Source organism: Plectropomus leopardus, chromosome 15 (assembly GCF_026936395.1).
Source record: "Plectropomus leopardus strain MGB_pleo_1.0 chromosome 15, ASM2693639v1, whole genome shotgun sequence".
Classification (NCBI taxonomy): domain Eukaryota; kingdom Metazoa; phylum Chordata; class Actinopteri; order Perciformes; family Serranidae; genus Plectropomus; species Plectropomus leopardus.
This window is the reverse complement of record NC_142190.1, coordinates 34,272,389-34,293,223: the sequence shown is the minus strand read 5'-3', so window position 1 is coordinate 34,293,223 and position 20,835 is coordinate 34,272,389. Positions and strand designations below refer to the sequence as shown.

At 42.5% G+C, this 20,835-nt stretch overlaps 1 protein-coding gene across 4 annotated transcripts in view; it reads left to right on the top strand.

The window, feature by feature from the left end:
• The window catches only part of usp25 (ubiquitin specific peptidase 25), a 114,527-nt gene that overhangs the window by 87,356 nt on the left and 6,336 nt on the right, over positions 1–20,835 (top strand). For 2 of the 4 annotated variants that reach the window (XM_088088806.1, XM_088088805.1), the window contains exons 9-23: positions 83–156; positions 1,400–1,551; positions 4,193–4,320; positions 4,449–4,544; positions 4,741–4,902; positions 6,386–6,627; positions 6,775–6,845; positions 6,938–7,166; positions 13,232–13,483; positions 13,896–14,035; positions 16,682–16,813; positions 17,628–17,723; positions 19,296–19,474; positions 20,163–20,241; positions 20,445–20,524. In XM_088088806.1, the coding sequence (XP_087944932.1) occupies positions 83–156; positions 1,400–1,551; positions 4,193–4,320; positions 4,449–4,544; positions 4,741–4,902; positions 6,386–6,627; positions 6,775–6,845; positions 6,938–7,166; positions 13,232–13,483; positions 13,896–14,035; positions 16,682–16,813; positions 17,628–17,723; positions 19,296–19,474; positions 20,163–20,241; positions 20,445–20,524 (2,112 nt within the window). The remainder of the gene's footprint in view (positions 1–82; positions 157–1,399; positions 1,552–4,192; positions 4,321–4,448; positions 4,545–4,740; positions 4,903–6,385; positions 6,628–6,774; positions 6,846–6,937; positions 7,167–13,231; positions 13,484–13,895; positions 14,036–16,681; positions 16,814–17,627; positions 17,724–19,295; positions 19,475–20,162; positions 20,242–20,444; positions 20,525–20,835) is intronic. The other 2 variants (XM_088088807.1, XM_088088808.1) reach the window with 2 other exon arrangements.

Below are 20,835 nucleotides of genomic sequence, written 5' to 3'. Positions count from 1 at the left end.
GCAGATTATGAGGCAGAAAATCCGATGGATGTATCAAAGTTGCCTTCTATAAGCAAGTTTGGCCTTTTTGTTTTGCTTTCAGGGAGGGTGAGAAGCCAAAGAACCCCATGGTGGAGCTTTTCTATGGTCGTTTCCTCGCTGTGGGCGTCCTGGAAGGTGAGATTAGGTGTTGGATTAAAACCAGTGAAAACAGAAACAAAGGGATACGTACAGTATGGCAGAGAGATAAAGTGTTAGCATGGTGTGACTGCAGCTGACAGAAAGTGAGCAAGTCCTTGCCCCTCGCAATTAAAGGTGACTTTGTCTAAATTACGTGGTCCATGTGAAGGAGGACAACGGCTGCAGTGATGATGGAAAAACCTTGATGGCTTATTGACATAGCACTCATAATGCATGACAGTACTGGCCCAGATCCACCGGAGGCTTTCTCACTTTCTTTTTGGGAGGTGTGCTGCTGTTTGATGATAAGTGAGTTACTGCAGAACAAGCATTGGTGAACCAATCATATTTGAAGATGGATCCATGTGAGAACCTAACACTTAGGTGTCACAACAAGAGGTGCTCTGGGAAGTTGAGTTCTAATGGCTGTTCCTTGTTTGAGGAACAAAGAAGACAAAAGTCGCCATGGAAGACAGAACTCACAGGACATGTGACACATGTCCAGTGTCAAGTGACCAAATGAATGATTCATATGTGGAGTTCCCAGGACCCAACAATGTCCATTTAATTTTGGGAATCCAAAATCATGAAAGAGATTGATATATCACAGGGAAATGTTTGCAGTAATACCCCACATATTTGGGAATTCTAGTACATTGTATGAACTGAAAAATACAAAGTTATTATCTACCAGCGTTCTTCAAGGACCTTTGTGCTGTACTGCTGACACTGCCGCCTTGGAGCACAGAGTTTCAGAGAGATATGGGTGAGAGGAGGCAGCTAGGTGTCAGATCTGTGCAGAGCAGCGGAACAAAACCACAGACACATGACAGAGAATGATAACATTACCTAAAACACACGTTTTAGGAGTAGGAGTAGTTCTGTGATAAGAGAAATAGTTCAGAAACAAGTAAATTCACACGAAGCCACTGTTAAATTTTAACACAGATTTGTTGTTCACACAATAGCATTATCAGGAAAAATAATAGTGCATCCCATGGAAACACTCTTTGCCTTTCTTACTCTTCAGTTACGCCTGGCACACCTTTGACCATTGCATGTGACAAATGTGATGCATGCTGTCTTTCTCTCACACATTTTGATGATACAGTTCTACTTGACTGACAAATAGGCACACATCTATATCTCAGGGTTAACTCTTACCCCCTTTTAGTTAGGTCAGGAGTATGACTGTCACTGCTTATCTGCTTATGTTTATTGTATATGTGTACTTTTACAGGTAAAAAATTTGAAAACACAGAGATGTTTGGGCAGTACCCGCTGCAGGTGAATGGCTTTAAGGATCTCCACGAATGTCTCGAGGCAGCAATGATTGAGGGCGAGATCGAGTCCCTGCACTCGGCAGAGAACTCTGCCAGGTCTGGACAAGAGGTCAGTGTCAAAGCGGTATGACAGTAGTTATTGATGAAAATTCTGAGAAGCTGAACAAAATAAAATGTATACATTTTGTATTCCTCCTCAGATGAAAAGCAAGAGGTGCACTAGCTGTAACTCATGGCCATAAGAGTTAAACATGAGAGTTACAGTATATATAATGGTTCTGGAGGTGTTGTTGGAGATGTTTGAGTCTCTGTTTGCAAACATTATCAACAGTCAGTACATTTCCATGCACAGTTTGGTTGAGGGGCAGTCATAACTTAGTTAGGCCATTTAACTGGACTACTGTCCTTGCCCCTGTATAAAGTGACAGAAGGTGGAGATATGCCTCCTTTCAGCTAGATGCAATAAACCTATATTATTTATACAGTCTATAATATAGTAATAATAATAATTATAATAATAATAATACATTTTATTTAAAAGCGCTTTACAGGGTGAGTAAAACACAAACAAAAAATAACACAGAATAAATAAAAGCACAGTAACTAAAATAACACATCAACCCAGTGCAGGGGGGTGTTAGTGATGCCTATAGAAGAGCGTCTGTTGAGGAGGATGGGGTGAGAAATGGTGTGTGTGTGTGTGTGTGGGGGGGGGTTGAATGATGCTGTTGGGAACAGAAAAGAGAGTCTTGTGGTTGCCTGCATTAGAGCAGATAAGTCCAGAGTAATATTGTGAGCGAGGAGCGAGTGAGTTGAGAATGTTAGTGAGACCATTGTTGTACTGGGCAATAAGATCATCAGGGGCAGAGGAAGAGTCCAGAGTCAGGTTGGTAATGCAGGAGGAGAGGGAGTCCATGTTAATGTCCTTTATATTGCGGTAAGAGATGACACGGGGTGGTTTGGAAATAGTCGGAGGGTGACATTAAATGTGAGGAGGAAGTGGTCAGTAATATGAAGATCATCAGCAGTACAGTTGGAGGGGGTGAGACCAGAACAGCAAATTAAGTCCAGGGTGTGACCTTTAGTGTGTGTGGGGAAGTCTGAGAACTGTTGAAAGCCAAAACTGTGGAGCGATGAAGAGAAGTCTATGGTGAGGGGAAGAGCAGTGTTGTCCATATGTATATTAAAGTCCCCCAGCAGAATTATATTACATGAGGTGTGTGAGGAGGGCAGAAAGTTCATTTAAAAAGTCCTTGCGATGCTTGCGGGGGGGGTGTAGACTGTGACAATGAGTATGGGGCTGGGTCCGGATAGTTGACAGACAAGGCATTCTAGCGAGGAGGACCTTCCACTTCTCGCGGTGGAGTATCGCGAGACCACCTCCGCGACCCGAGCCGTGAGGTTTGCAAATGTAAACAAACTCAGGAGGGGGAGAGTCATTACGTTGGGGAAAGTCACCAGGAAGGATATCCTGGACGAGATGTCCTTTGCTCGTGAGGAGCGGATGTTCAACGGGCCAAAGTTGACACCGGTGTTGCGGCTGCTGAGAGGAGCATTAGCCGACCTAGCCAGGCTGGCTAACACACTGTGATTCACAGTCCGGCCAGTGTTTCTGTGTGGTCGACGAGTGGAGGACCAAAAGGAGGTAATCCCCTTGGAGCCGCCGAAGTGGAACCCCCGTTAAGACACACGGTGGATGTACCTCCGGCGAGGCAGGAGGGAGATGTCCGGATGGAAGTGTAGAGCTGCCGGTGGAGATCCGGACCACTGAGTGCAAAGCCGGAGGAGCTCCGTGGCTGAATACTGGAGGAGTCCATCCACGGGCGGATGGAGGAGCGACAGGACTGTCCAGACAAGCAGAGACCACATATAGACCCTGCTGACCGACATTGTAAGGCGCGGCAGACAGGTGATGACATGGAACCGGCCGGTGAGCCGAGCAGGAAGGCTAAAGAAAGCCAACAATCATGGGACCACGGAGCGATGGCAGCACAAAGAAGGTCATCAGGTGAAATGGGAGGTTTAAAATACCCAGTTTAGAGTAGAGGTACGCTCATAAAGTGGCTGAAGAACTGTAAAAACGCGTTAAAAGTCGCCGGTGAGTAGCGACAGCAAAACGCGCCAGAGTCCCAATAGACCCAATCACAATCACTGTTTATTTTCAATAAAAAACCACTGCATCATGTACATAGAATCAAACGGTGCTGAGCAAACTCTGCCTTCATTGATTAGTTTGAAGCCACAAATACAGTGAACACTTACACTGGCATTTATTTTTGTCTGGTTCTGTGCCTCCCCTAAAACACCTTGCCCCCCCTCCCCTGAAGAGGTGCAACCCACACTTTGAAAACAGCTGCTTTAAAAACTTAATTGTTCTCCTTTTTCCCTTTGTGGACACCAGAACTCTTAATTCTATATTTTAAGTGTAGGCCCCTATATAGAGTTCGGGACAACTGGGAAATTGTAGTAAATCCCCACACCCCAAGTTCCCATTGTGACCTGAATGTGAAGTATTGAGCTCCTAACCTACGTTGTTCTCCAATCAATGTGATGAAAATGCAATGAATGAGAGTTAGAAATGCCCCTCAACTTTACATCAAAAGCCCCAAAAATCTTTTCAAACAGTGATATTGCAAATACAATCTTGTTATGAAGATCTATAAAAAAATACAGGGAAAATGTCTTTACCAAACTCTACGTTGTTACACAATAAGAGATCATCTCTAGATCAACACCCAAATTTCTTTCAGCACTGGTTTACAGAACTGCCTCCCGTGTTGACCTTTGAACTGTCAAGATTTGAGTTTAACCAAGCACTGGGGCGACCTGAGAAGATCCACAACAAGCTTGAGTTCCCCTCTATCCTCTACATGGACAGGTAATGGAAATACTGTACTAATGCTGGTCTTCATCATAGAATCTACAGTATTTGTCTCTGCAGTACATTACAGTTAATCCTAGGTCTGTTTCAGACTGATGCCTCAGCTGTGCTCATCTTGCTGTTAGGTACATGGACAGGAACAGGGAAATTACCAGGATCAAGAGGGAGGAGATCAAGAGACTGAAAGAGCATCTGACACTGCTTCAGCAGCGACTGGAGAGGTACTTCTTGCCTACCAATAACTTTTTATTTAGCCAAGGTTGACAAAGCTCTCTAGGCAGCCATGGAGAATAATTTCTCACTTTGAGTGGGCCCTCTCTCTCTTTGTCTGTCACGCTGTCCTCTATTCTTATTTGTCTCCCCTTTGGCTTCCCTGCATCTCTTTGACACTCACTCTTTCTCCCTCTTCTCTCTCAGGTATCTGAATTATGGCTCAGGCCCCAAGAGGTTTCCTCTGGCAGATGTCCTCCAGTATGCCATGGAGTTTGCCTCCAGTAAGCCAGTGTGCACCTCCCCAGTGGAAGACTTTGACTCATCAGCACCACCAGGTGGCACAACAGGACAACTGCCCCCACTAAGGCAAGTGTAAGAGCTGGGCCGTCGACCCTTTTACCCCTTTTCCGTTACCACTTTTGGTATTTTCTTTCAATTGTACAGGAGTCTTTTAAGTTTCTTTAGGTGAAAACCCAACATTTCCTTATTTTGCTGCTTCGCAATAAAAGCTTATGCATGATAAATAACAGGAGATTTAAATAATCTACAGGAAATTAAATGTGTTTATCACTGAATTAGCAGATATTTGTTAGCAGCTTTTCTTCAAGATAAACAAGGTTAGTGGTATTGCAGGGAAGAAGAGTTGAAGCAGAAACAGCCACAGTGAGATGTTTTAGAGCTGCAGACAACAGGCTCTCACTGCACCTCTGAAAACACCTCCAGCAGGTGAAGTACTCTGCCTGCCTGCTGTGTGATGGAAACACTTTTAAACATCATCACTCCAGACAAGCACATTATCAGTTAGACACACCTTCAAGAGGGTAGCCCTGGTGTGATGGAGACACAAATCTAATGAAATCTTCCATTCAGGTCAAAGAAAAGTCTCAGTCATTTTTATCTGTCTGAATTTTTAAACATGACTCTGTGATAAGCAGTGAAAAAATTTGTTCTTAGATGTATCGTAATGCAGACATGGACAATTCAGCATCAATTCACTAATATTAATGACTGATGTTAGTTAATAAGATGATGTTGAGAGAACTAAAGCGATGGAGCAGTACAGCACCCAGACAGTCTACAGCAAGGACATGCAGAGTTCACTTGTAATTTCATCTTCACAAAGGCCAGCTGTTGCAGGCATGTTTTAATTTAATGTTGTTGGTGAGAAGAGCATGAAGCATATTGTGAATACTTTTTACGCAATCACCCAGAGGCTGACCTAAAGGGAGCAGAGCAGCGATCAGCTGGAACGTAAACAAATGAGAGCCACTGACCAACACCCAACTTAACAACTTAAACCATCGCTATGGTGTAGAAAATAACTAAAAAACCATATCAATCAATCAATCTACAAAAACCTTTTTTACATAGCACTTTTCATACAAAAAATATTATAGCACAAAGTGCTTTACAAACAGACAGATTAACCTCAGATAAAATGGTATATATAAAACAACAGTGCAAATGGTCTTTTAATAATCAAATTGAAATGATACCACTTACTTTATACTTTTATACTTTTCACTCAGCGTATATGTCTATATCATCACAAATACACTAGGTTTGAATAGTAGTAAAGAAAGTAATCAAAACGTTTGATCTATCAGGGTGTACTTTTCAAACAACACTGAGGTGCTGTGAACTGCCTCACTGTTGCCCCACTGTCCAAAGTAAACCTCTCTGGCAGTGTCAGCACTTCTTGAGTTGGTTTCTACTTTGACGCCAAGCCTGAATAGGGTTTAGTTTTTCATGGTTGTAGCATTAACATGAGCTGCAAGAAAGACTGGTATCAGTAGACCATTTTTGTGTATGTTTTTTATTTTTTAATACTGTGTGTCTCACCCTGCAGCATAGCTGAACAGGACTCTCTGCCTCCGCCAGAGAGCTCATGCCCTGCCTTAGGTCCCACCACAGCTCCCACTGCAGCCCAGCAGCAGCAGAGAGTACCCGTTCATAAGCCCTTTACCCAGTCCCGGCTACCTCCTGACCTCCCCATGCACCCTGCCCCGCGCCACATCACTGAAGAGGAGTTGAGGGTGCTGGAGGGCTGCTTGCATCGCTGGAGGAGTGAAGTGGAAAATGACACCCGTGGTAGGTCAACCTGCCTTCTATTTGCACATGATCATATTAGTTGTGGTTCCTTTGGCATTACTTACCTGTCCATTGCCTCCTCTGTAATATTGTGAAGGTAAACATTACATGAGAGCATTAGGTTGTATATGCTGTTCTTTCTAACAGATCTGCAGGGCAGTATAACCAGAATCCACAGAACCATAGAGCTAATGTACTCTGACAAATCTATGATGCAGGTGAGCAGCACTCTGCGTTAATCATTCATTCCAAAACAAGCAACTGCTCCATTTGTGCAGTAGCATTTCACATCCCCTTTGTGTTGTCTCAGGTTCCATATCGGCTTCATGCAGTGCTTGTTCATGAAGGCCAGGCCAATGCAGGTCACTACTGGGCTTACATCTATGACCCACATCAGCGTTGCTGGATGAAGTACAATGACATCTCTGTCACCAAGTCGACCTGGGAAGAACTGGTCAGGGACTCGTTTGGAGGCTACCGCAACGCCAGTGCCTACTGTCTCATGTATATCAACGACAAGAAGCCCTTTCTCATAGAAGGTACACATTCACCAAGGGCTAGCCCATAGAACGATTCGTGTTGTGTGAGAGATTGGTTTTGTTTGTTCATTAGTTCAGCCATTTTTTCACAAAAACACTTGTTGGACTCGGCCAAAAGATAACATCTGCTACTGATTTGTCTGGTAAAGGACTGATTCAGTCACGGGATGTTGTGTTCACTGACATCATAGAAAAAGAACCACCATGGTTTCTACAGCTTTTTCTGTCACTTCTGTTTCACTCCCTCACTGATCATCATGTAATCTTACAACTCCAAATTTGGAGCTAACAAACAATTATTTAATAAATAAAACTAAATTACCCCTGAGCTTCTTGTTAATTTAACACTAGAAAACAAACTGTCACAGTGTGTTTACACCAGACACAGGGCAAGCGCTTTACACAGTGTGTTTACATTCAAAGTCAATACAAAGACGTAAATTCACGCCCAGCGGGGTGATGGACGTGATGAATGCGTTGAGCGAGAATTTCACGTAAGACTCTTTTGCAGTAGTCTGTCAGTGGAGATTCTCCTGACGTTACTGAGACAAGGAGCTTCACTCAGCCTCAGTGCTGTACAGAGACAGAACAAATAAGGACCTGAGGGCCTCGGAGATCAGTGAGCAGGGCTATAAATTTACATGATAAGCTGTGAAAGTACACCTGTGTCTTCAGCCGGGGGCAGCAGCTCTTCTCTGAGCTACTCCCCAATATCCGAGCTCCTCACCCAATCTCTAAGGCTGCGCCCAGACATCCTATGGAGTCAAGTCAATTTTATTCATAAAGCCCATTATCACAAATCACAGCTTGCCTTAGAGGGCTTTGCAGCATACAACATCCTTCTGCCCTTAGACCCTCACATCATCTAAGGAAAAACTCCCCCCCAAAAAACACCTGCAACGGGGGGAAAATGGTAGAAACCTCAGGAAGAGTGACTGAGGAGGGATCCCTCTTCCAGGACAGACAGACGTGCAATAGATGTCATAAATAACAATGAAATTACAGTAATGACATAAAGAGAGGGAGAGGGGAAGAGATGCACAGCAATAATGGGAACAATAACATATCATTTAACAACAGTGATAGACATAAAATGAATAAATGCAATGTATGATAGCATGTGATGTTATGTGCAAATATTGTAGGTTTTGAGTCCCACACATATACTGTATTAATAGTGGAGGCATGACTCACAATAATGGCAGTAGAATGCCGCATTGAGCAGGATCACGGCATTGACGCAGTCAAGTCCCACGACACAGGCACAGCCTCAGACAGGACAACAGCACAACCAGGACCATGATCCAGGCAAGCCGGAGGTACAACATCAGTGCAGCCACAGCACAAGCACAGCCAAAGGTAGCAACACAGCCATCACCATGATCCAGGCGCAGATTGTAGCCAAGATCCTAAAAACTACGAAACAAGGGAGCACAAATGCTCCGGAGAAGAAGCTGAATTAGTGTAATGTAGTAAAAAGACATGAGTGTTTGCATATGGAGGGAGCAAGAGAAGGAAGGAGGAGCTCAGTGTATCATACAAAGTCTCCCGGCAGACTAAACCCGTGTCAGCCTAATTAGGGGCTGGTTTAGGCAACCTGAGCCAGCCCTAATTGTAAGCTTTATCAAAGAGGAAAGTCTTAAGTCTACCCTTAAAAGTGGAGACGGTGTCTGCCTCCCAGACTGAAACTGGAAGATGGTTCCATAAAAGAGGAGCGTGGTAACTGAAGTCTCTGGCTCCCATCTTACTTTTGGAGACTTTAGGAACTTTAAGTAACCCTGTGTTTTCAGAGCGCAGTGCTGTTGAGGGTTGATAGGGAACTATCAGAGCCTGACCGTTCAGAGCTTTGTAGGTAAGGAGGAGGATTTTAAATTCAGTTCTGGATTTTAAAGGGAGCCAGTGTAAGGAAGCTAAAACAGGAGAAATATGATCCCTTTTCTTGGTTCCCATTAGTACATGTAGAGCAGCATTCTGGACCAGTTGGAGAGACTTCAGAGACTTGTTGGGGCAACCGGATAATAGGGAGTTGCAGTAATCCAACCTAGAAGTAACAAATGCGTGCACAAATTTTCGGCATCTGTTTGAGACAGGATATGCCTAATTTTTGCAATGTTACTCAAGTGAAACGAAGTAGTCCTAGAACTTTTCTTTATATGGGAGGCAAAAGATAAAGCTTGATCGATTAAAGCTCAGAGGTTCCTTACAGTTGTCCCAGAGGCCAAGGCAATGCTATTTATGGAAATTATATCTTTAGTGAAAGAGTTTCTGAGGTGTTTGGGGTCAAGTACAATAACTTCAGTTTTGTCTGAATTTAACATCAGGAAACTGCAGCTCATCCAGGCTTTTATGTCCTTAAAACATGCTTGTAATCTAGATAACTGATTGGTTTCATCTGGCTTCATTGATAGATACAGTTCCGTACCATCCACATAACAATGGAAATTTACAGAGTGATTTCTAAAAATGGTGCCTAGGGAAAGCATACACTATATTACCAAAAGTATTTGCTCACCCATTCAAATGATCAGAATCAGGTGTCCTAATCACTTGGCCTGGCCACAGGTGTATAAAATCAAGCACTCAGGCATGCAGACTGTGAAACAAGACATTTGTGAAAGAATGGGCCGCTCTCAGGAGCTCAGTGAATTCCAGCGTGGAACTGTCATAGGATGCCACCTGTGCAACAAATCCAGTCGTGAAATTTCCTCGCTCCTAAATATTCCACAGTCAACTGTCAGCTCTATTATAACAAAATGGAAGCGTTTGGGAACAACAGCAACTCAGCCACGAAGTGGTAGGCCACGTAAAGTGACGGAGAGGGGTCAGCGGATGCTGAAGCGCATAGTGCAAAGAGGTCGCCGACTTTCTGCACAGTCAATTGCTACAGAGCTACAAACTTCATGTGACCTTCAGATTAGCCCAAGTACAGTACGCAGAGAGCTTCATGGAATGGGTTTCCATGGCCGAGCAGCTGCAGCCAAGCCACACATCACCAAGTGCAATGCAAAGCGTCGGATGCAATGGTGTAAAGCACGCCGCCACTGGCCTCTAGAGCAGTGGAGACGCGTTCTCTGGAGTGATGAATCACGCTTTTCCATCTGGCAATCTGATGGACGAGTCTGGGTTTGGAGGTTGCCAGGAGAACGGTACATTTCAGACTGCATTGTGCCGACTGTGAAATTTGGTGGAGGAGGAATTATGGTGTGGGGTTGTTTTTCAAGAGCTGGGCTTGGCCCCTTAGTTCCAGTGAAAGGAACTTTGAATGCTTCAGGATACCAAAACATTTTGGACAATTCCATGCTCCCAACCTTGTGGGAACAGTTTGGAGCGGGCCCCTTCCTCTTTCAACATGACTGTGCACCAGTGCACAAAGCAAGGTCCATAAAGACATGGATGACAGAGTCTGGTGTGGATGAACTTGACTGGCCTGCACAGAGTCCTGACCTGAACCCGATAGAACACCTTTGGGATGAATTAGAGCGGAGACTGAGAGCCAGGCCTTCTCGACCAACATCAGTGTGTGACCTCACCAATGCGCTTTTGGAAGAATGGTCAAAAATTCCTAAAAACACTCTCCTCAACCTTGTGGACAGTCTTCCCAGAAGAGTTGAAGCTGTAATGGCTGCAAAAGGTGGACCGACATCATATTGAACTCTATGGGTTAGGAATGGGATGGCACTTCAGTTCATAGTATGAGTAAAGGCAGGTGAGCGAATACTTTTGGTAATATAGTGTATATAAGGTGAAAAGGACTGGTCCAAGCACAGAACCTTGTCGTACTCCGAAGCAGACCTTAGTATGCACGGAGGATTGATCATTAATATGAACTGAGAGCGATCTGATAAGTATGATTTAAACCAGCTTAGTGCTGTTCCTTAAAGGCCAATTAAATGTTCCAGTCTGTGGATTTAGATTTGATGGTCCATGGTATCAAATGCGGCACTAAGATCTAATAGGATTAATACAAAGACCATTCCTTTATCAGAGGCAATCAATAAGTCATTAGTAAATTTGCGCCATCTCTGTACTATGATGCACTCTAAATCCTGACTGAAAATCCTCAAATAAACTATTATCTTAAAGAAAGTCTCAAAGTTGATTAGGAGCTACTTTTTCAAGGATTTTAGAAATAAAGTGGGGGATTAGATATCAGTCTATAATTTCTTAAAACCTCTGGATCGAGAGTGGGCTTCTTTAGAAGAGGTTTAATGACAGCTACTTTAAAGGACTGTGGTACAAAGCCTGTTAATAAAGACACATCGATTATATCTAACAAAGAGTTGCTAGTTAAGGGTAAAACTTCCTTAAGTAGCCTAGTTGGGATGGGGTCTAACAGGCAGGTTGATGGCTTGGATGTGGAAATCAATGTAGAGACTTGGTGAGGTCAATGGGGGAAAAAATAGTCAAATTTCAAATGAACAAATTTCAGGCCTTACTGCCTTATCCAAAATACCTTTGTCTGGGTCCAGTTGGTTGAGGGCAGGAGGTGATGAATTTTATCTCTAATAGTTATAATTTGTGGAGGAAACTCATTTTGGCCTCCACGACCTCATTCTTTTGGTCTGGAGAACCATCGCCTCAGATTTGGAGGTGCTGACTCTCATCCTGACCGCTTCACACTCGGCTTCAAAGTGCATGCTTGAGGTCACGGTTTGATGAAGCCAAAAGCAACACATCATCTACGAAGAGCAGAGATCCCCAAACCGGAACATGTGTCTTGTGTAAGCTAATTTGAGTTGCTTCTTAGCAAAATGCTCTGAGTAATTGGGACCCGAGCACCGAACAGTGCGAGCAATGCAAGAAATTATTATTATTTTATTATCAAATGAATCGCATTTTTGGACACCCAAACATGCCCAAAAACTCACGAAAATTGGTACGTTGGTCCGGACCGGCGAAAAATTTGGTATTTTGGTGGTTTCTGGAAATGGCCGTGGTAAAATGGCTCCATAGCGTCCCCCTAGCCTCTAAGGGAAGTTCATATAAAGTTTCACCTACAATTACAAAATTAGGTACACTTATGTATCATGCCCAGACACACAAAAAACCCTCTTGGACCCACCACCCAAACCCAACAGGAAGTTGGCCATTTTGAATTTTGTGCTCATTTTTGGCGATTCTGGGCCTGGCGTACAATTTTGATGTCTCGCCATACAACAGGAAATTGTTGTAACTTTGGTGTACATTGTCTGATCTGCCTGAAACTTCATAGGTTTGAAAAGGGTACGACCCTGAACACATCTGTATGACAGTTTTCCCTTGTCATAATAACACCACCTACTGGCAACATGAAGTAAGCCTTGAGGGACAATTATCATGGGATTTACATGATATTTACATGGTTTGGTCTATAAACGATGTACACCAAGATGACATGGAAATTGTGTCCCCTCCACTGCCACCTAGTGGCAGCTGAAAGTACTACACCATGTCAAATATCTGACTTCAGGGTCCAAACTCTCTTCGTGCATTATCTGACTTTCACAGAGATTGTGAGAGAGTGCGAAGGCCCTTTCATCACTGCTTACAGCTATAATTTAAGCTGTTTTTTTCTTGTGGAAAGTAAACAATGAAGGGCATGTAATGTGCTGCTGTGACGGTCTGAAAAATAATAAAGAGCAGAGCATCTTGGTTCACTCTGCCAGGACTACAGGACACAGCTCGTCTCAAGCCCTGCTTTTTAGCCCTCATAATTTTATGTATTGATGTCTGATGTTTTTGTGTTGTGTCACATAAGTGTTGATTGTGTGTGACACAACACAAAAACATTGGACATCAGTAAATGTCATGTTTTTTGCCAATGGGCTGATGGCAATCAACAAGGTGGATATCAGCCGACATCAATGCATCCCTAGTTATAAGTGGTTTTTTTTTTGTTGTTTCTTTTGTTTTTTTTAGCATCCTAATTGTCCTACTGAAAATAAACAGTAATTATTTTCTTTTGAAAGAGGTTACACAAAACACACTTCTAATAAGCCACACAACACTTCTAATAAGCAGTATTTTTGTATGTATTTTTTAGCAGACCAGATCATGATCACTGTGTCTCTCTGTTGTCTTTGTAGAAGAGTTTGATAAAGAAACGGGACAGATACTCAGCGGCATGGACAAACTGCCTCCAGATCTGAAGCAGTATGTAAAGGAGGACAACGAGCTGTTTGACAAGGAGCTTGAGGAATGGGACACCCTGCAGGCCTGCAAGGCCCAGCAGGAGAAGCTGGCCCTGGCCACAGCAGCAACAGCAGCATCCAGTACCTCCACTTCTTCCTCTTCCCCTCAGCCCATGAGTATTGAGTCCAGCCCTCCAGACAACACAGGTCAGGGTCATGGCATTCAGAATACAAAGTTCTTCTGGAGAATCAGAGAAATAAAGAGTTATGAATGGATGAAAAAATGACTGTCGTTTCTCCCTCAGTCATGTTATAGAATATGTTGTTGTCTGTAATATACACAGACTATCACAGGAAAGATCTTGGCTTAAAATTGCTGGCTGTAAGAAAGTCATCTTCAATGTTTATCATTCAGCCTACAGCGCCTGTCCAAAATAAAAGCTTCCTACATGAACTCCTGGATATTGGTAAATGTTATGGATAACTTTGCACTGAGGCTTTTGTGTGGATGACAAACATAGAAAGTCATTTCAGAACGCTTGTATGAAAAGAAAAGTTTTGAAACATAAAGAATCATGCATTTTTGTGGTTCTCTCATGGTGTTGTTGCCCTCCTGCAGGACCCCAGCAGGACCCAGAGTACATGGAGCAGCCGTCACCCACAAATGACTCCAAGCACCTGCAGGAGGACACACAAAGGGCCATCTCGAGGGCTGCTGCTGAACAAGAGGAGAGAACCCCCGAAGCATTGTTAAATGCTGTATGTAAAACATGCACACAGAATGCTACTCTCACCCCAGCCAAGCCATTGTCACCCAACATGTGCTTCTGTCTTACTTTTATGTCTGTTTATGGATCAATCCATGAGTTGAAGTATATAGTATCCACCTGTGTTTTTATTTCATCCAGTCATCTTTTCCCCCTTGAGTATCTAAACTCAGAGAATATCATTTGAAGTAATTGTTTCCTCAGGGTCTAATGCATTTATTGAATGTGGTTTCATTTTTGGCTCTTCAAATGTAATATTTCAAGAAGCAATTCACTACATGGCCAGAGGAAAAATGATTGTGGCATTCAGTCTTGCTCAATAAACACTTCTGCTGGTGAGTGTCATAATGCAAGCTTGTCCACAATGGCGGCCAGCTGATAACAAATAATCTCATCTAACAGTGTTAAGATGTGGCTTAAGACATTTTAGGAGAGAAATACACAACTTGGTAACAGAATCTTGGTTCATGTTTATTGGCATTGCTATGTTTAACTGTTTGATCTGAGTTTGGTTTGTTTGAGAGGGCTGGGGGCCCTCTGAACTTTTATTTTCTGTGGGTCCACGGTGGTGGCATGGGTGGCAGGCACTATGAAAATATAGAGGTAGAGAGGTAGAGGTCTGTAGTTTGAGCAACAGGCCACAAGCCTGCTCAAAACCGCTGGATGACAGAAAAGGCATCATTCTGCAGTTTTGAGCTGATAGAGGAGCAGGGCGGCCTGCACGCTGTTTACTGCAGTTCAAAGTAAAATAAAACAAAGCTGGTTGAAAATTAGCAGCGTATTCCTTTAAATGGCAATACAAGAGTGTTTTAAAGCTGCTATAATCTTTTTTTTTTTTAGTTTAACATAGAGAATGTTCATCACACGACTCTGCAGTTCCCCTCATTCCCATATTGACTGTTCTGCAGCTTCACTGGTTTTGTTCACTCTCACAGAAGAAAACTGTTTTTTTTCCGGCAAAAAACTTCTAAAAGCCCACTGTTCACTACCCAGGGCAGCTGTGTCTCAGGTGGTAGAGTGGGTCATCTACTAAACGGAAGATTGGCGCTTAATTTCCTGGCTCCTCCCATCTGCATGCTGATGACTGTGGGCAAGATGTTGAATCCCAAATTGATCCACATGGCTATTTCATCAGTGTGTGAGTGTGTTTGAATATTACATATAGTTTATGAATGTGTGTGTGAATGTGACAAGTAATGTGAACCCTCTTTGAGTGGTCAAACAATGAGATAAGTGCTTCACAAGTGCCTGTCCAAAGTAAAATTTTTAAAATGTTACCCATTAGGCAGGAAAAAGCAGACAAAGTCAGTGACTAACTGGTGAACATAGCTAAAACTGTTTTTCTCTAGAGTTGGTGGAGACCAAATCACTGCTAAAAAGAGAAGAATATTGGACACAGTATATTCACCAGTTTGTCAGAAACAGAACTCCAAATGAATGATTTTGTTGCTCTATAACTGCTGCCTGTGAAAACAAGTATTCACCTAAATGCGATAATACACTGTTAATTAGGACATGCATGCAAGTTTTTTCAAACACAGGTAACCCTGCTTAAAATAGGCCATAGACCTGCTTTCCCATTGCCAGTAGAGCACAGCTTGTGCACAGCTCTGCAGCAGAGGAGTCTATTTTTTTGGGGTGGTGGAGAGTTTTGTTTTGGTGTGTCCATGTGATGTAACAGACATACTGGAGAACAGGTAAACAGTAGAGAGCAGCATAGACAGAGGTCTGTGAAAACTTTACTGTGGTTACTTCTCTTTATATATGTTTGACTTATTCAGTCTCTCTTTCAAACTCAGAGCAGACTAGTTTGGATTGATGTTTTAGCACTGCTTGTGTGGAGACAAATGGTGACTACTGTGAGCATGTCATTGAGTTTCGCTGCTTAAAGAGCTGAAATTAGCATATTCAATGCCAGACCCGGGTGTGAATACAGATTTTACGCATTCTTGTTGCATTAAAAAGCCAGATGTTAGCAGGTGTTAGCTTTTTTTTGCGCAGTGGGAATGAGGAATGTATGGGTGAATGTGTTCAGCTTGTTTCTACTGCCCCCAGGTGGCCAAAACGTTAAGATAATACAGGTTGAAAGAACAGATAGAATTTTTTTACATAAACATACAGTTTGTCTGCTGAGCTGCTGTGAAGGCATTTGTTGGTAAAAACTTTGGTAGATGCAGTCCCAAATCAGCCTGCTGACGTCTCTTGTTAGTTTCAGTTGAGCCTCAGAATGCATTTTGGCACAGGAGAGCCATGGGTGTGTGTGTTTTTAGCCCATTGTTACATTGGAATTGCATTAAATAGGAACAATTACAGAATCTAAAAACTCTGTCATTCTACATAGGGGCATGCAAGTGTTGTTTATCAACAAGCTTGAAGGAATTTGAACCTATTTAATCTGTCTTGTTCATTTGAGTTTCCAACACCATGTCCACAGTTGTGCCCAGTGAATCTGACCAACCATTGAAAATTATTTGACCTATTAAGTCCAGTTTATTTGATGAGTACTCTTTTTTTTAATATTTCACAGCTTTTTCTGCTCTACATGGAATGTTCCTTGCTTTTCCATCAGTACTTGTTCCTTCCTGTTTCATCTGTCACATTTTCTTTACAGTCTCTTCCCCCTCCCTCCTCCCCTCAGCCTGCTGTCTCCACCCCCCCTCCTGATCTGGTCAAGGAGGATGAATCTGCAGACCAGCGCACGGTAGAGGTGGCCATTCCTAATGTGGGGACCTTTGTCATTGAGTCAGAGGAGGGGGGGTATGATGACGAGGTAGCTCTCTCCCAAAAAATCATCTGCCCCTTTTTTTCTGCTAAGAAGTCTGTGTCTGTTTGATATATGGACTGAGAGCACCACTACCCATTCGCGTGGCTCTACTAGAGGTTTTTCACACCTGAGAAAGCCTGACCCTTACACTAACCCATTTCAGGATTGGCTTGAGGCTGAAAATGCCGTGCAATAAGACTGACCTCCTTGTTGTATGCTTTATTCTTGTGTGAAAAGTCTCTTGATTAGCTAGTTTGCATCTTGGCACAAAGGCAGGCTGACCTTTTGCAAAAGCTAAGGTCTGCTTCTTCACAGGTCACTCTTTAGTGAAAATGAGACGAGAACACAGACTCATGTTGTGATCAGAATAAGTCTTATGTTGTTCAGTTGATACCTACCTTTCACCTGTATATAAAGCCAAATGCACGTACAGGGGATGTTTATTACTATTTGCACAGATTTCATGCAGTGATCATGGAATTGTGATTTGGTATTGTTTTTGGTTGGTTTGATAACAGCAGTAGTTACTTGTCAGTAAGTTCTGAGTGCATTGCTGCTGCTCGGTATTCCACCCTCACAATTCCACTGTTAGCTATGTGTCACACACAGCTGTCATATGGCTGCCTTGGTTTTTCAAAAATTACCCTTGTAAGGATTGTGCATTATTACCAATGCATGGCCTGCTGAGTGATGCCTGGCATGCCCTGACTGTGGTATGCTATATTGTTGTGCCTCAGATCACATAACATAGGACTGAACTTGCTCACTTGGTCACAAGGACCTGTTGTTTTGTTTGACATGGTTCCTGCTTCCTGGGCAGGCAATGATGACCCCCAACATGCAGGGTATAATTATGGCTATTGGCAAATCCAGCAGCGTGTATGAAAAGAATGGGCCTGAGGCAGCCTTTTTTAAGGTACACACTATCTCTCCTACCTCTCTTCATCCCACACTCACTCACTCCACCTCCATCTACCTTTTATTTTGTTTGTCTGTTTTTGGTCTTCTTCTGTGTAGTTTCTTACAGTTCAGTAAGAAAGATTATAAAACATACAGAAACAATTACAGCATTTAGTAGCTGTTACAGTAACAGTGGAACTCAACAGAGTAACTTAAGCCTTACAAATCACACAGGGCTGTGTGCAGGGGGAAGTTATCTGTTGCACAGGTGCTCAGCTCTAAACTGCCTGACTCTCAGGGCAGCACAGCCAGTCAGTACCTCTGATGGTGCCCCATCATTGAGCTTTCTGGGAATGAAGTTGTCAGATGCTTGAATCCTGTCACTTAAAACTGAGCACTTGCTTCTCAAATAAATCTCTTCAAGAAATCAATCAAAAAGTCAAGTGAGGAAAGGTAACAACACTATATGCTACTTCTGTGTAGGGATAATGTCTGGTGAAACAGAAGAGAGGGATCCATTACTAATTAGGAAAAAGTCTAGATGCAAAGAAGTCTCTAACAGTGGCCAAATATTGTATTGAGTAAGATTTTCATAAATGCACTCTATCTCAATAAAAATGTTGCTAAATTATATATGCAACAGCTTTCTTTATTTTTCTTCTTTCTTTCTTTCTTTCTTTCTTTCTTTCCTTCTTTCCTTCTTTCTTTATTTGGAAAGAGAGGGGCATAAAAAAGAGTGAATACTTACAGTTGCTTAGTCCAACATTTACAGAATCCACTAGACTGCAGTCCTACTATAACTGAGAACTATGAATCTATAAATGCAGGGGTGTTGCAGTTTTAAAAATCAGCGTTAAGTCCAAACATTTGTAATTTAGCAAAAACAAACACTTTGTTTTTCCACACATCTGGAAGATTCCTGTCCTGGCTGATTTGGTGACAAGTGTTGTTACTGTTGGTAACAGAAAAAGTGCTTTAACACTGCAGGTCATTGAGTTCTAGGCCAGCAAAATAAACAAGTGCTACTTGGGCTTTTTTTCATCATTCTGTGCGCAACTGTGATCTGATCTGATATTGCACATGGCTTGATTCTGCAGACAGCAGGGCACAGTGAAAGTTGGAGGTGTGAACAGCTCACTGTGGCTGCTGCTGACTGTTGACTGGTAATAACAGTAGTGTTAATCTCAAAAACACATTGCATTTCCTGTGACAACTTCATAATAAAAGTCAACTCACTTACCAGTTAAAAGCTTTTAATGTGAATCTGCAGCAATAGGAAATGTTCACTTCGCACTAGTAGTAACTACATACAGCATTTTTTCCACAAACTTCTCTGACACTCATGATACTGCAAATATAAATAATGCCATACTCTGATCAGTGGGCCACAGGCTCACTCACCTTTGTGTTAACTCATTTGTGGACAGATAGTGACCTAAAAGACATTTATTTATAATGAAAATTATTGAGATTATTATTTTAAGTTTTTAACTTTAGAGGACCTGAATAAGTAATAGTATCCTTTCCCATACTGCTCAACCTTAGAGTTTTTAACCATAACTTGTCACTTCTTTGTCTCTCTGGTCAGGCCATAAAGCTGGAGTATGCTCGACTTCTAAGATTTGCCCAAGAGGACACACCTCCTGAGAATGACTACCGACTACAGCATATCATCGTCTACTTCATCCAAAACCATGCACCCAAGAAGATCCTGGAGAGGACTCTGCTCACACAGTTTGCTGACAGAAACCTGGCTTTTGATGAGAGGTAGCTTACACTGTACACTCTGTCGCAACTTTGTGTTGGTTTTTTGGGGTTTAAAAAAATGGTATTTAATTAGGTACATTGCATTCTGTTCTTGGTCACTTTTAAGAAAGAAAAAGTTAGATCATTCAAATAAATCAACTTCCCAAAATCACCAGCAGAGGGCAGCAGAGACCTTGTCTGTGACATGCAGGTTTACTATCAGCGCACACTGACAGTGGACAACACCTTCCTGCTGCAAATCCTCTCATACCATATTTCCTCCATTTGATGGAACAAACACAAATCTTTATAGAGACACGTTTGACTTTTTTTATTCTGCAGCCAAATATCAAGACTCCCTCCCCATTAACATTGTGAGGGTTATGTCAATAGTGTCAATAATGCCCCTTTCTATCTCTTCAAACTTTTCAGCTGTGCTTATTGGCCTCAATCCGTATTCATGAGTGAAAAATTGATTTCTCCCTTCTCTGCTATTTTGAGCAAGATAATTAGATTCATATGTGCACGTGGCCTCAATAGGAGCCTCCAGAGGAGTGTTTCACTTCTCTTCCCAGCACTAAGAGTGATTCATTGGGCCATATTAAGGCCTACGGGCAGGGTGGACTCTTGTCTCCTCGAGTACCTCACAATGACTCATCATCTCATTGCTAATGCGGCTTCCCTTTCCTGTCTCCCCACCTCCCCACAGATGTAGGAGTATTATGAATGTGGCACGTGCCAAACTGGACCTTATTAAGCCTGAGGAGGTCAACATGGATGAATATGAGGTCAGCAGTGGAGCCTTCTGAGTTTTCTTTATCAAATATAGTAGATTTAAGTCTTTTCATACTGCTTTTGATGCAGTGATATATGTTGTCTTTGTCGTGACAGTGTTGATTATTATGAGTACTCATGTTTGCCAGTAGATAGTACTTTGAAGAGTTTAATTTCAGTGAGCTTGTCTACACAAACCTCTCCTGATCTCTTTCAGATGTGGCATCAGGCCTATAGGAATTTCCGCGAGACAACGATCTTCATGATGTCTGGATTGGAACTCTTTCAGAAGACAAAGTATGTTGATACCTTTCAAGTGCTCCTCTTTATATCCAGTATAGGAAACACTGAAAACTCAGTTTCCAACTGTTTTGTTAAAACTTTATCTTATGACTTAAGTGTTGTACAAAAGAATCATTTTCAGTGAATTTGCCATCTGTAGCAGCCAGTGAATGTTGAAGTGTGGCCTGCAGAGGGCAGGCCACACTTCAACACTGTACAACTTTAAACTTAATAGTTGTGCAGTGAGTTCGCCAACTTTATGTCTTCAGTAGTTTTCTTTGTAAGTTACCAGTGCAGCTTTGACACTATTAATTTGATTGTATAAT